At 41.2% G+C, this 12,101-nt stretch overlaps 1 protein-coding gene and 2 non-coding genes across 7 annotated transcripts in view; 2 read left to right on the top strand and 1 right to left on the bottom strand.

Moving 5' to 3' along the window:
- PHF20 (PHD finger protein 20) overlaps positions 1-12,101 on the top strand; it is a 142,584-nt gene that overhangs the window by 117,563 nt on the left and 12,920 nt on the right. For all 5 annotated transcript variants that reach the window (XM_035006226.1, XM_035006229.1, XM_035006227.1 and 2 more), the window contains 2 exons: positions 7,180-7,279; positions 10,427-10,622. In XM_035006226.1, coding sequence (XP_034862117.1) covers positions 7,180-7,279; positions 10,427-10,622 — 296 coding nt within the window. The remainder of the gene's footprint in view (positions 1-7,179; positions 7,280-10,426; positions 10,623-12,101) is intronic.
- On the bottom strand, positions 7,860-7,971 carry LOC118011628. The gene has a single exon (XR_004679508.1). It is a non-coding gene; the product is annotated as a U6 spliceosomal RNA (small nuclear RNA).
- Positions 10,757-10,946, top strand: LOC118011651. The gene has a single exon (XR_004679526.1). It is a non-coding gene; the product is annotated as a U2 spliceosomal RNA (small nuclear RNA).

Here is a 12,101-nt window from a genome sequence, read left to right on the forward strand (position 1 = left end):
TTTCTCTCTGATGTAAAATTTCCATATGGCCTTATGAAATGGAGGCCAGTTTCATAAGTTGTCTGTTTCTTGTTCTTTATTTTCCTGACATTTGTATCTGTCATCTCCATCTCTGGGATGTGCCTGTGGGGTAGGCCTCCCTGCCTGCTGGGGGAGAGCGTCACTGGCCAGCACCTGCTTGCCTCTGGCCCTTTTCTTGCTCTTAATGACAGTTCTGGTGAGGTGGCTGCTGGCTGGCTGACTCCAGAGGCTGTCGTAAATACCCTGCTTGTCTAGGCAGCTGCCCGGAATGTCCAGGGCACCTGAGTTTTTCAAGTAAGTCATGGTTATATTGGTTAGGATTCTTTGGGAATTTCTTTGTTTTTCAGTAGCCTTCGTGGTAACCTCAGGGAATTCAGAGTACATAAATGGTCTCAAATAGTACCTGATATTTATGACCTTTAGTAAGCTTTAGGTCAGTGGTTTTCAAACCTTTTCAACATCAGAACCCATTTTTCTAATGGATTCTTTCATAGAACCACAAAATATATCACAAGTTTAAAAGCAGTAGTTTTGAAAGTTCAAAATAGATCATCTTCACTTTTGAGTTCAGAAATGTGAATGGTGTGCTTTTTCCCATGAAGTCTGACACACAGGGTTGTGCACGACAGTTGCCAACTTGAAGCATTTCAGTGACTCGATAGTTTTTCTCTTTTTGTGAGACGTGGCCATTCCTATGGGTGACTTTTCCTATATAGCATGCTGTGTGGTCACTGATTAATCAGAGATGAGAGGGAAAGCTTTGTTCCGAGTGTAGCACAATACTGACCTAGCCTAGCAGTACAGTTATGTGTACTGGTAGGTTGTGTTGTCTTTAAGTTTGGGACACATTTGAGTGTGCATTTTTTGTTTTAATTTTAAAACATTGTCTTATTTTTAAAAAGATACCCATTTGCAGAACCTCTGAAGCTCAGTGGACTACAATTTGGAAACTCTTATACAACATGGAGACTATCATTTAAGTAGAATTTTTTTTAAGTTTTTTTTTTTTTAAGATTTTATTTATTTATTTGAGAGAGAGAGAATGAGAGAGAGCACATGAGAGTGGGGAGGGTCAGAGGGAGAAGCAGACTCCCTGCAGAGCAGGGAGCCCAACGCGGGACTCGATCCCGGGACTCCAGGATCATGACCTGAGCCGAAGGCAGTCGCTTAACCAACTGAGCCACCCAGGCGCCCCTTAAGTTTGGTTTTTAAAAGGATGTTGAAGATGGTTAGTTTTTATCCTGTCTCTTCTGGGCGTGTGGTCAGTTCTGGCCTTGGAAGCCTGATTTGGTCTTCATTTGTCCATAGAAATCTTTAGTGGGTGAGTAATGAAGGCCCTTCTTGGCAGGGCTGTTCCAGCTAATCAGTAGAAGAGACCCAGTTCTGATCCACTGTACTTTTCCCATTGACTTTTCTATAAGTAGCAAGGATGATGGGGTGTTCAGGGAGGTAGAGCTCGATTTGGTATTATGTGCTCTATGAGGAAACTTAAGTTTAGAGCTGTTGAGGCCTTACCGGCTGTAACAGGAGAGTCAGGAACTGACTTTCATCTCCAGCTTCCTAGGCTCTGCATGGCCTTCCCCTAGCTTAGCTCAGCTCAACGCTTGTGGCTTCCTGTGGTATTGTGGTGATGATGAGCTCACTTCAGAACACTTCGTGTTTTGCTGTAGAAGACTTTTCTCTGCTGTCCACTTGCTGTCCAGCTGGCTTTGTGGTATAGAGGGACAGTTTTTTACTTTCCCTGTCATTATGAGCAATGTACCTTTTCCACTCAGTAACTTTAGCAAAAGGCATACATTTGGAGGGAGCTCTGGAACAAATGAAATTTAAACTTTCTAAATGTATTCATCATCTAGTTTTAAATGTATTCATCATCTAGGAAGATCCAATGATTATTTTTTAAATAAATTTATTTACTTACATTGGTAATTTGCACTACCCTAGAATACATTTAGAGTTTGTTTCCTAGAAGGTGCATATATTACTTTAGAGGAGTAATTTTCTCTGATCATTTTCATTATTTGATTGGTATTAACATTACTCAAGTAAATTATTATTTGATTTTATTTACCAGTGCTAATAATTTAAATCATTGGGAGGTTAAAATCTTACTTAATAATCATGAATATTTGAGAAATCTGGGGGCCACATAAAAATGAACCTCAGGAAATCCATTTGATATTTAAATTATTTTAATTTTCTAGGGCAGGTTTGGGCAAACTTTTTCTTAAAGGACTAGATGATAAATATTGTAGGCTTTGAGGGCCATGTGTTCTTTATTGCAGCTATTCAGCTTAGCCCCAATCAGCCATAGGCATTACGTAATAAATGAGCATGGATGTGTTCATATGATACTTTACTTATAAATACAGGACTTGAACTGAATTTAGCCTCTTGGCTGTAGTTTGCTTTAGACTAACAAATACGTATTAGGTGCCAAACCCAGTAAAAGTTGTGTAACAGTTTTGTTTTTTTTTTTAAGATTTTATTTATTTATTTGAGAGAGAATGAGAGAGAGTGCAGGAGAAGGAGTAGGGTCAGAGGGAGAAGCAGACTCCCTGCTGAGCAGGGAGTCTGATGTGGAACTCGATCCTGGGACTCCAGGATCATGACCTGAGCCTAAGGCAGTTGCTTAACCAACTGAGCCACCCAGGTGCTCCTGTGTAGCAGTTTTAACCAGAAGTCCATTTTAAAAGCTTTGTTTATTTTAAAATTTGTATTGTTTGTTTGTTGCTAGCTAGAGCATTCATGTAGTTCAAAGTCCAAAAAGTATACCTAGGTATAGAGAAAAAAATCTGACCCCACCTCCCCTTCATGGGAAGCACCCTCTATCAGCTTCTTGTGTAGCATTCTGGAAACACTGTGTGGCTAACAAATACATTCTCTTACTCCCCCCTGCCCTTTTTTATTTCGTGGTTAAAAAAACATAAAATTTTACCATTTTTAAGTGTGTGTGGCATTAGATGAGTACATTTATATTGCTGTGCAACCATCTTTTTTTTTTAACACAATGTTACTTTATATGTAGTATTTTCAATATCTTTTCTCATTTAACAATAGATAAGTTCAAGCCCATTTCATTTTCAAACATAAAAAAGCTTTGGGCACCTGGGTGGCTCAGTCGTTAAGCTCTGCCTTCGGCTCAGGTCATGGTCCCAGGGTCCTGGGATCAAGCCCCGCATCCGGCCCCCTGCTCAGCCAGGAGCCTGCTTCTCCCTCTCTCACTCCTCCGCTTGTGTTCCCTCTCTAGCTGTCTCTCTCTCTCTGTCAAATAAATAAATAAAATCTTTAAAAAAAAATAAAAATAAAAAAGCTTCTTTATTCTTTTTAATGGCTGCATAATGGATGGATCATAATTTATTTAACCCCTTCCCATGTTGATGACATTTAGATTGTTTCTAACTTTAACAATAATGTAATGAGTAATTTTGTGTAAGTACACCTGTTGGGCCAAGTTTTGGAAGTAGAATTCCTGGGCCACAGGTTATGTGCATTTGTAATTTTGATAAATATTTTTGTCATAGCAATATTGTATAAACTTGCCCTGGAGCCTGTCCCAGTGAACAGTCTTAGGAGCATCCTTTTCAGTATAGGATATTATCGGACTTTATCTTTGCTTTGCTCTTCAGGTAAGTGAGAAAAAGGGGTGCCTGGGTAGCTCAGTCCATTGAGTATCTGACTCTTGATTTCAGCTCAGTTCATGATCTCAGGGTTGTGAGATTGAGCCCCTGGTCAGGCTCCACACTCAGCACGGAGTCTGCTTGAGATTTTTCTCACTCTCCCTCTCCTTCTGCTCTTCCCCCTGCTGGCATGATGTTCTCTCTCTCTCTCAAATAAAACAAATCTTAAAAAAAAAGATAAGTGAAAAAATAGTCTATTGGTATAGCCATTTTGTAATTTTTTTAAAAAGGTATTTATTTATTTGAGAGAGAGCAAGAATGAGCATGAAGGGGGGGAAGGACACAGGGAGAAGGAGTAGCAGACTCCCGGCTGAGAGGGGAGCCCGACGCAGGGTTCGATCCCAGGACCCTGGTGAAGGCAGATGCTTAACCGACTGAGCCACCCCGGCGCCCCTGTAATTTATTTTTAAATAAATCTTTAAAAAATTTCATACTTGGGGCGCTGGGGTGGCTCAGTTGGTTAAGCCACTGCCTTCGGCTCAGGTCATGATCCTGGAGTCCCGGGATCGAGTCCCGCATCGGGCTCCCTGCTCAGCGGGGAGTCTGCTTCTCCCTCTGACCCTCCCCCCTCTCATGTGCTCTCTCTCATTCTCTCTCTCTCAAATAAATAAAATCTTTAAAAAAAAAATTTCATACTTGTAGCATTTGGAAAATGCAGAAAATCACAAAGAAGAAAACAATTACCTAGAGATAAGCATTGTTAATATTCTAGAATACACATACACATGTATATATAAATGAAAATTATGCTCTGTAAATAATTTTTCATGAGAATAACACTTTTAGGATAAAAGCATATGTTTATTATCAAAACTTCAGGCAGTACATAAATGTATAAAGAATTACTTGATATTTATATGTAATCACCAAACCTAGAAATACTAATGTGTATGCGTATTATTAGTCTGGTTGATTTCACAGTAATTATATTAATTCAAGTAACTATTCATTAATTCTTTTAGTGGGTGATTTGAACATCTTTTTAAGAATTAGATATTTTCCTTTGACCTGTGTGTTCATGTGCTTTATCCATTTTTCTACTGGATGGTCATTTTCCTACTCATTTGTAGAGGCTTTTTTAGACCTTGTTTTGTATTGGCTGCAAGAACAGTTACAACTGCTTGTACCCACTTTGTCATCCATCTTTTGACTTTCAGATTTTTTGTTTGTTTTTATGAGTCAACTATATCAAACTTTTCTTTAATGAATTCTGAAATTTGGATAACAGTTGCTTCCTTATTGGAAGTTAATAAAAGTTTATAGAAAAATTTGTAACAGAATTCTGTCATGGTTGGTTCTGGTACTTTTGAAGTTTCACTTATTCTTCTTAAAGCGATGTAAATATTTGATCCACCTGGAATTTATCCTGGTATAAGGTGTGAGGGCCATGGCTACCCAGTTGTCCCAACACCATGCCCCATTACCAAAATGTCACCTTTGTTTATTTTATTTCCATATGTATTTGGATCGCTTTTTGGATTCTCCTTTTCCATCTATTTGCTTATACAATTCTAATTATTTTACCTTTATAATATTTTTAAACTATCTTATAGGGCTAGTACCCCCTTTTGTTCTTTTTTACAAATTTCCTGGCTATTAATTTTAGGATCAGCTTATCCAGTTCTACAGCTATTAATTTATTATTTTTTTGGTACTACATTATTTTTATAAATTTACCTAAGGAGAAAGGACTTCCTTATGATTAAGACTGTTGCTATCCAGGAATAAGATATTCCTTACCATTGGCTTAAGTCTTTGTGTCCTTTAAATAGTATTTTAAAATTTTCTTCACAGAGATCTTGCATGTTTTATTCTTAGATATTCTATTCTTAGATAGTCTTAGGTTTATTAGATATTTTATGTTTTCAGTTATTATTCGTGTTCATTTCTAAATTTAAACTTTTAAAAATGAATAATGTTTTTTAGCCAAACCCATGCGAAAAAAGTTATTTTGAAGTTTTCAACTTAGCTGTATTTGATTGAATTTTAGTGAATCCCAGTTCTCAAGAAATTTCAAAAGTTATTGGTGAGACAGACTTTCATTCTTAATTCTATTTTTCTGCAACTAATTCTTTGTTATTGTGCAGCCTTTACTTTCCCCCTGAGCCTTAGTTTCTTCATCTGTAAATTAAAGAATCTGGATCGGATCTTAGCTAAAGTCTGTCTTCCAGCTTTGCCTCTGTTGATTCTGATGCAGTTAGCTTCCTAGAGGATTCATATCTGCCCAGGAAAGCCCTCTTGATGCTAGGGCCTGTCTGGCTCCAGACAGCCGAGGACTGTCTGAGCTTTGGACCTTAGTCCCTTGTGGCCAGGCTGGTGGCCCACCCTCAAAGGCCATGCTGGGAAGGAAGCTCATTGTCCACCCTCCAGAGCTATCCATTTGGTTGCATAGTTAAAGGCTTAGGGTCCTGGTTTGAGATGCCATGAAGTGTCCTAGTATCTCATTTGGCATCGTTTTTTCTTTCCATTCTCTCCAGACCCTTAGCCCTCAGGCTTACTATCCTCAGGCCATCCACACAACTTCTGTGCTGCCCTTACTGTCTCCTCCTTTCTTTCCCTCTCTCCTTCTGTCCCTCCTTCTCCCCATTCTCCCTCTACCCCCTTATCCAAGTAAGGCAGTGGAGCCTCAGGGTAAAAGAACTACTGGCTTTACCATTACACAGGCCTGTGTTCTGATCCACTGTTGCCTCTCTTCAGCTGTGTGACCTTTGGTAAGATTTAGAGAGAATAAACTCCCAAGTGCTAGCATGTGATTATTCCAGGAGGTATCAAAGTAAATCAGGTTGCCCAGTTGTAGTAGGTAATAGGTGCATGAAGGCTGTGTGCTGGGCTCTTTGATGGACGTTTTTATATGTGACCCCGTGATTGCTCACAAACAGCCCCCATGGTCAGTAGGAAGAGTACCCCATTTTGCAAGTGGGGAAGACTGAAGCCCAGGGAGGAGGAGTGACCTGTGCACGGTCACACAGCTAATGAATGTCTGAGCTAGAATTCAGACTTAGGTTTTAGTCATTCCAGGTTAATCTTCCTCTAAGGACTTGAACATTTTTCTCTCTGTTCTCATAAAGTGATCAGAAAAGTTAAAGCCTCTAGAAACGGGAGTGAAAATAGTCATTTTTCTGAGATCAGCACTGTTTTATAGATCTAAATGGTCTTCATCTGTGCTGTCCGGTGCAATTGCCACTAGCTTCATGTGGCTTTTGAGCACTTAAGATGTGGCTAATAGGACTAAGGAGCTGAATTTTAACTTAATTTGTTAATTTAAATGTAAAGAGCCACAGGTGGCTGGTGGCTGCCTTCGTGGCCAGCACACTTGTAGATGAGAGGTTGCAGCTCAGCTCCTGAGCAGGTCGTTTGGGAGTACTCTCCCTCCCCTTTCCTTCTCCCTCCCACTGCCCCTGCCCCCCACAGTGGGTCTTGCTTCTGGATGGAGGATACCTTCTGAGTTTAATTTTTATTGCTTCTCTAATTCTAACAGTGTGAAGAGTGCCAGTGCTGGCAGCATGGGGTCTGCATGGGATTACTGGAAGAGAATGTGCCTGAGAAATACACCTGTTATGTTTGCCAAGACCCTCCAGGTAGAGATTTCTGGAGTCAGGGATATTAACAGTATGTCACCTTTTCCACAGCTGGCCATGAAGCAGCCTCGCTGTCTGTGGTCTTGAGACTTATTTCTTTGACATTGGCTAGACTGACTCTTCCTTGTCCCTGTTGCTAGCTCACCTGGTAGACTGCTGTCCTGAACTTAGCAGTAAGAGAGCATGTGGGAAGCCTGTGGAAAGCCTGGCCTTGAGCTAGAATTACCTTTTTTTTTTTTTTAAAGATTTTATTTATTTGACAGAGAGAACACAGTGAGAGAGGGAGCACAAGCAGGGGGAGTGGGAGAGGGAGAAGCAGACTTCCCGCTGAGCAGGGAGCCTGATGCGGGGCTCGATCCCAGGACCCTGGGATCACGACCTGAGCCGAAGGCAGACACTTAACGACTGAGCCACCCAGGCGCCCCTAGAATTACTTTTTTATTGTAGTAAAAATCATGTAATATGAGATCTACCCTCTTAACCAATTTTTAAGTGTACAGTACAGTATTGTTTATAAACTATAAACACAATGTTGTACAGCAGATCTCTAGAACTTTTTCATCTTGCATGACTGAAACTATAAAAACTGGAATGCTTTACAGATTTGCATGTCATCCTTTCCTTGCTTAGGGGCCATGCCAGTCTTCTCTGTATTGAGCTAGTTTTAGAATATGTGCTGCTGGAGCAAGCACCTTTTCCTTTTATTGAGGGTTCATGAAGATGTGGGCTGTCTTGGCTTTTTGGGGCTGTTGAAGGGTTAGGAACCTGCCTCTGCTCCCTCTGGTGGCACCTGCCCTCCATTGCATCATTGCCACCTGGAAGAGAGATAAGCCCTTGAGGGGAAGGGGAAAGGTGTAGTTGATAGGGCTTGATTGCTACCCAAACCAGCGAATTAATTCCTTAACAGGATCATTTAGTTTCATTGTTCCATGGCTGGCTCGGCTGGCCTGTGGCTCTTGGGTTCCCTTTTCCAGAAGTCTTACATATCTCTGGTTCTTGTCTTGGTGTCAATGGGATGGTGATATCTTTTCCCTTCACCACCTGTAAGGTTTCTCCCCTTGGCTCCAGTTCCATGATCCCAAGGTTAGGCAAGACTAGACAATGCTTAAGTGCCTCTACTTCTGTTGATTCTTTTTGTCCTATGAGGTAGGCCTGGCGGGAGCTCTTATTCCCATTTTTGCTTATGAGGAAGAAATTGATGCCCGGGGACATGAATGACTTTCCCAATCTCGTAAAGCAAATTGGAATTAGAACTGACTTGTGGGGTCAGATCTTGATTTTGCTAGTTGTGTAGGGAGTGGCTAGTCACCGTAGTTTGTGTTTTAGAAGTGTGTCCCCTTGGGACCTGATGACCTCTGTTGTGACACTCCTTGTGCTAGATTAGTCCATAGATGGAGAGGAATCTGCCTGTTTGTCCCTTTATCCCCAGGAAAGAATATGGTCAGAAGATTAGTCTGTGAATCATAGATTATTAATGGGCAGGATCTGAGAGACCACTTAGTTCAGCCCTGACATTTGATAGGTGAGCAAATACAGGCCTAGAAGGGACATGACGGGGCTAAGACCAGTCAGCAAGTTAGTGCCAGATAGGAGATGAGAACCATGGTCTTTGACCTTTGTTTCGTAAAACAAGTGGCACTGCTCTGAATCCTCCTGCTCAGGTCCCTTGTGCAGCAGCTGCCTCTGAGACGCTGCACATAATCCCTAGGGCTCCTTAGCGCTGCTTCAGAATTTCCTTTGTCCACTTTACTATCTCTCACTCCTCCCCTCCCTCCATTCTTCCCTTTTTACAGATCATGCACGCCATCTTCATCAACTCCTCTGCATTTGCTGAACTTTTACAACTCTAATTGCCAACGCTGTAAATAGACTCCTCCTTGAATCGAGTGCTCCATGTCTTTTACATTTATATTTATAGCCTGTGTTTGACTCTGCAGTGTCTTGGACTGGAAGTTTAACCTAACAGATTTATTCTTTAAAGGTTAAAGATGTTTTTTATAGAATCGAGGTATATCCCTACCATGTGTTTTAGTAAAGCCAGAAAGAGCCGAAGGACCTTGATAGGGATTATATGGGTCATTTCAGGGTTTTTATAGATATTGGGAAGTAAACGCTTGTCTGGTTGAAAATTGTTCCTTGGGCTTTTGGAGCAGGAAATACTGCCAAGTCACATGTAGTTGTTTTCAGTTCTTCCTAAGGATCCCTGTAATGAGCAAGACCACTGAAACCATCCAATTCATCTGTCATTATACTAGATGAGAAATGGAGGTTCAGAGAAGGGAGGGTGCTTGACTGTTTATATTTAGTAAGGTGGTAGGTGACAGTTGGAAGGGCGACTTGGAGCTTCTTTCCACTTGATAAATCCATTCAAGATGTCTTTTGCCATATGCTGGGGATACAACCATGAACAAGATGGTTCCTATTATTCTTGCTCTTAGTGGAGTCAGGGCCAGAAACAGATGTCAAAATAAGTCAAATAAGCAAGAAGATGTTAGATAGGGATGAATGCTTTGGCGCGGGGGAGGTTAGCAACCGGATAGGGAAGGAGTTAGGAGGCATTGAAGAGGCTTTCTTACTTTGAAGGTAACAAAAGGCCCATCTGAGGAATTGGAAAGGTGCCGGTCCTTCAGGGGCCTTGGAAAATAATGCTCCAGACAGAGAGGATGCTAGAGCAGAGATCCTAAGACCAAAAAGATGGATGTGTTCCAGAAACTGAAAGGAGGCCACTGCAAGGGCTGTAAGGGTGGGGCAAGGAGGGCAAGAAGGACTGGGTGCAGTTGACTCATTAGGCCAGTGTTAGGGCTTTGGCTTTTTTTTTTTTTTTTTCTGTATGCAGTAGGAAGTCATTGAAGGTTTTAAACAGGAGATGTAATGATGTGATTTAAATTTAGAGAGATACCTAGGTTCCCACTCCCACCTCTGGCCTGTGCTAGGAGATCAGGAAATTTACATGTCTTACTTCCTTATTCCCAATCCCTAGAAGGGAGCCCAGGATATAGTAGGTGCCAAGTAAATGTTTATTGGATGAATAAATAAAATGAACACACCAATCCATCCTTCCAGTAATTTATGTGATAACTGTGCAATGATACAGTGGTCTGGGTTCCTTCAGGCCGAGTATTAACTCTCTCATTGTCACTGCTTTAGGTCAGAGGCCTGGTTTCAAGTACTGGTATGACAAGGAGTGGTTGAGCAGGGGACATATGCATGGCCTGGCCTTTTTAGAAGAGAACTACTCCCACCAGAATGCCAAGAAGATTGTGGCCACCCACCAGCTTCTTGGAGATGTGCAGAGAGTGATCGAGGTTCTCCATGGCCTGCAGCTCAAGATGAGCATCTTGCAGTAAGTGTGGCACGTGTAGCTTTGGGGATGAGTCTGATTTGAGATGGTCTGGGTGGGGGCGGTGGGGAGGCAGGATAAATTTGAGATTGGAAAGCCACAATACCAGTGATAAGGCCATTGAGTTTGAGACCTTTACCACATCTCAGCCTTTTGGCTAAGGTCAAGTGTAGTGTCTGTTCTTAGCAGTTTAATATCTGATATGTCCTCTATCCAAGGACAGTATATTAAATGGATTTTGGAACTAGTAGATGGAATAGGAGCTTGCTCTGACCACTCAACGCATTGACCTGGTATTGCAGTACTTCCAGGAACGGTGCACCCCCTCGGCGGGGAGAGGGGAATATGTCAGTTACACAATAAACATTCTTTTTAAAAAAAACAACCTTATTCAGGTAGAATTTATATATAATTAAGTTTGCTCATTTTACAGGTTCATCGAGTTTTGACAGATATATTCACCCTTGCAGCCGCCACCATAATCAAAATATGGTGTATGTTTTTATAGTTTAGTTTGTTTACTGTTTTGGTATACAGTTCTGAATTATTTTTATTGTGGTAAAATATGCGCAATATAAAATTTATGTTTTATAAATTTATGAACAGTCTTAACTTTTCATTTTTTATTTTATTTTATTGTTTTTTAAAGATTTTATTTATTTATTTGACAGAGAGATAGAGAGCACAAGTAGGCAGAGCGGCAGGCAGAGGGAAAGGAAGAAGCAGGCTCTCTGCTGAGCAGGGAGCCAGACATGGGCTCGATCCCAGGACCGTGGGATCATGACCTGAGCTGAAGGCAGACGCTTCACTGACTGAGACACTCAGGGACCCCCCCTTAACTGTTTTTAATATATAGTTCAGTAGTGTTAAGTACATTCACCTTGTTGAAACCAATCTCTATAACTCTTCATCTTGCAAAATTGCAACTCTGTATCTGTTAAACAACTTCTCTCCACTTTGCCTCTTCCCCGCCCATGGCCACCATCATTCTACGTGTTTCTGTGAATCTGACTACTCTAGATACCTCATATAAATGGGATCCCACAGTATTTGTCTTTTTTGTGACTAGCTCATTTCACTTAGCACGGTGTCTTCAAAAGTTCATCTATATTGTAGTCTGTATCAGAATTTCCTTCCTTTTTTTTTTTTTTTTAAAGATTTTATTTATTTATTTGAGAGAGAGAGAATGAGACAGAGCGAGTACATGAGAGGGGGGAGGGTCAGAGGGAGAAGCAGACTCCCTGCCGAACAGGGAGCCCGATGCGGGACTCGATCCAGGGACTCCAGGATCATGACCTGAGCCGAAGGCAGTCGCTTAACCAACTGAGCCACCCAGGTGCCCAGAATTTCCTTCCTTTTTAAAGGCTGAATAATATTCCATTGTAGGTAATGTTGGATTTTGTTTATCCATTCATCCTTAACACCCTTGACCAGTAAACAAAGTAAAATTGAAAACTGCTGGAAGAGATAATGTGGCAGGCC

Source organism: Mirounga leonina, unplaced genomic scaffold (assembly GCF_011800145.1).
Source record: "Mirounga leonina isolate KUSES-001 unplaced genomic scaffold, KU_Mleo_1.0 Mir_150, whole genome shotgun sequence".
In the NCBI taxonomy this organism is placed as follows: Eukaryota; Metazoa; Chordata; class Mammalia; order Carnivora; family Phocidae; genus Mirounga; species Mirounga leonina.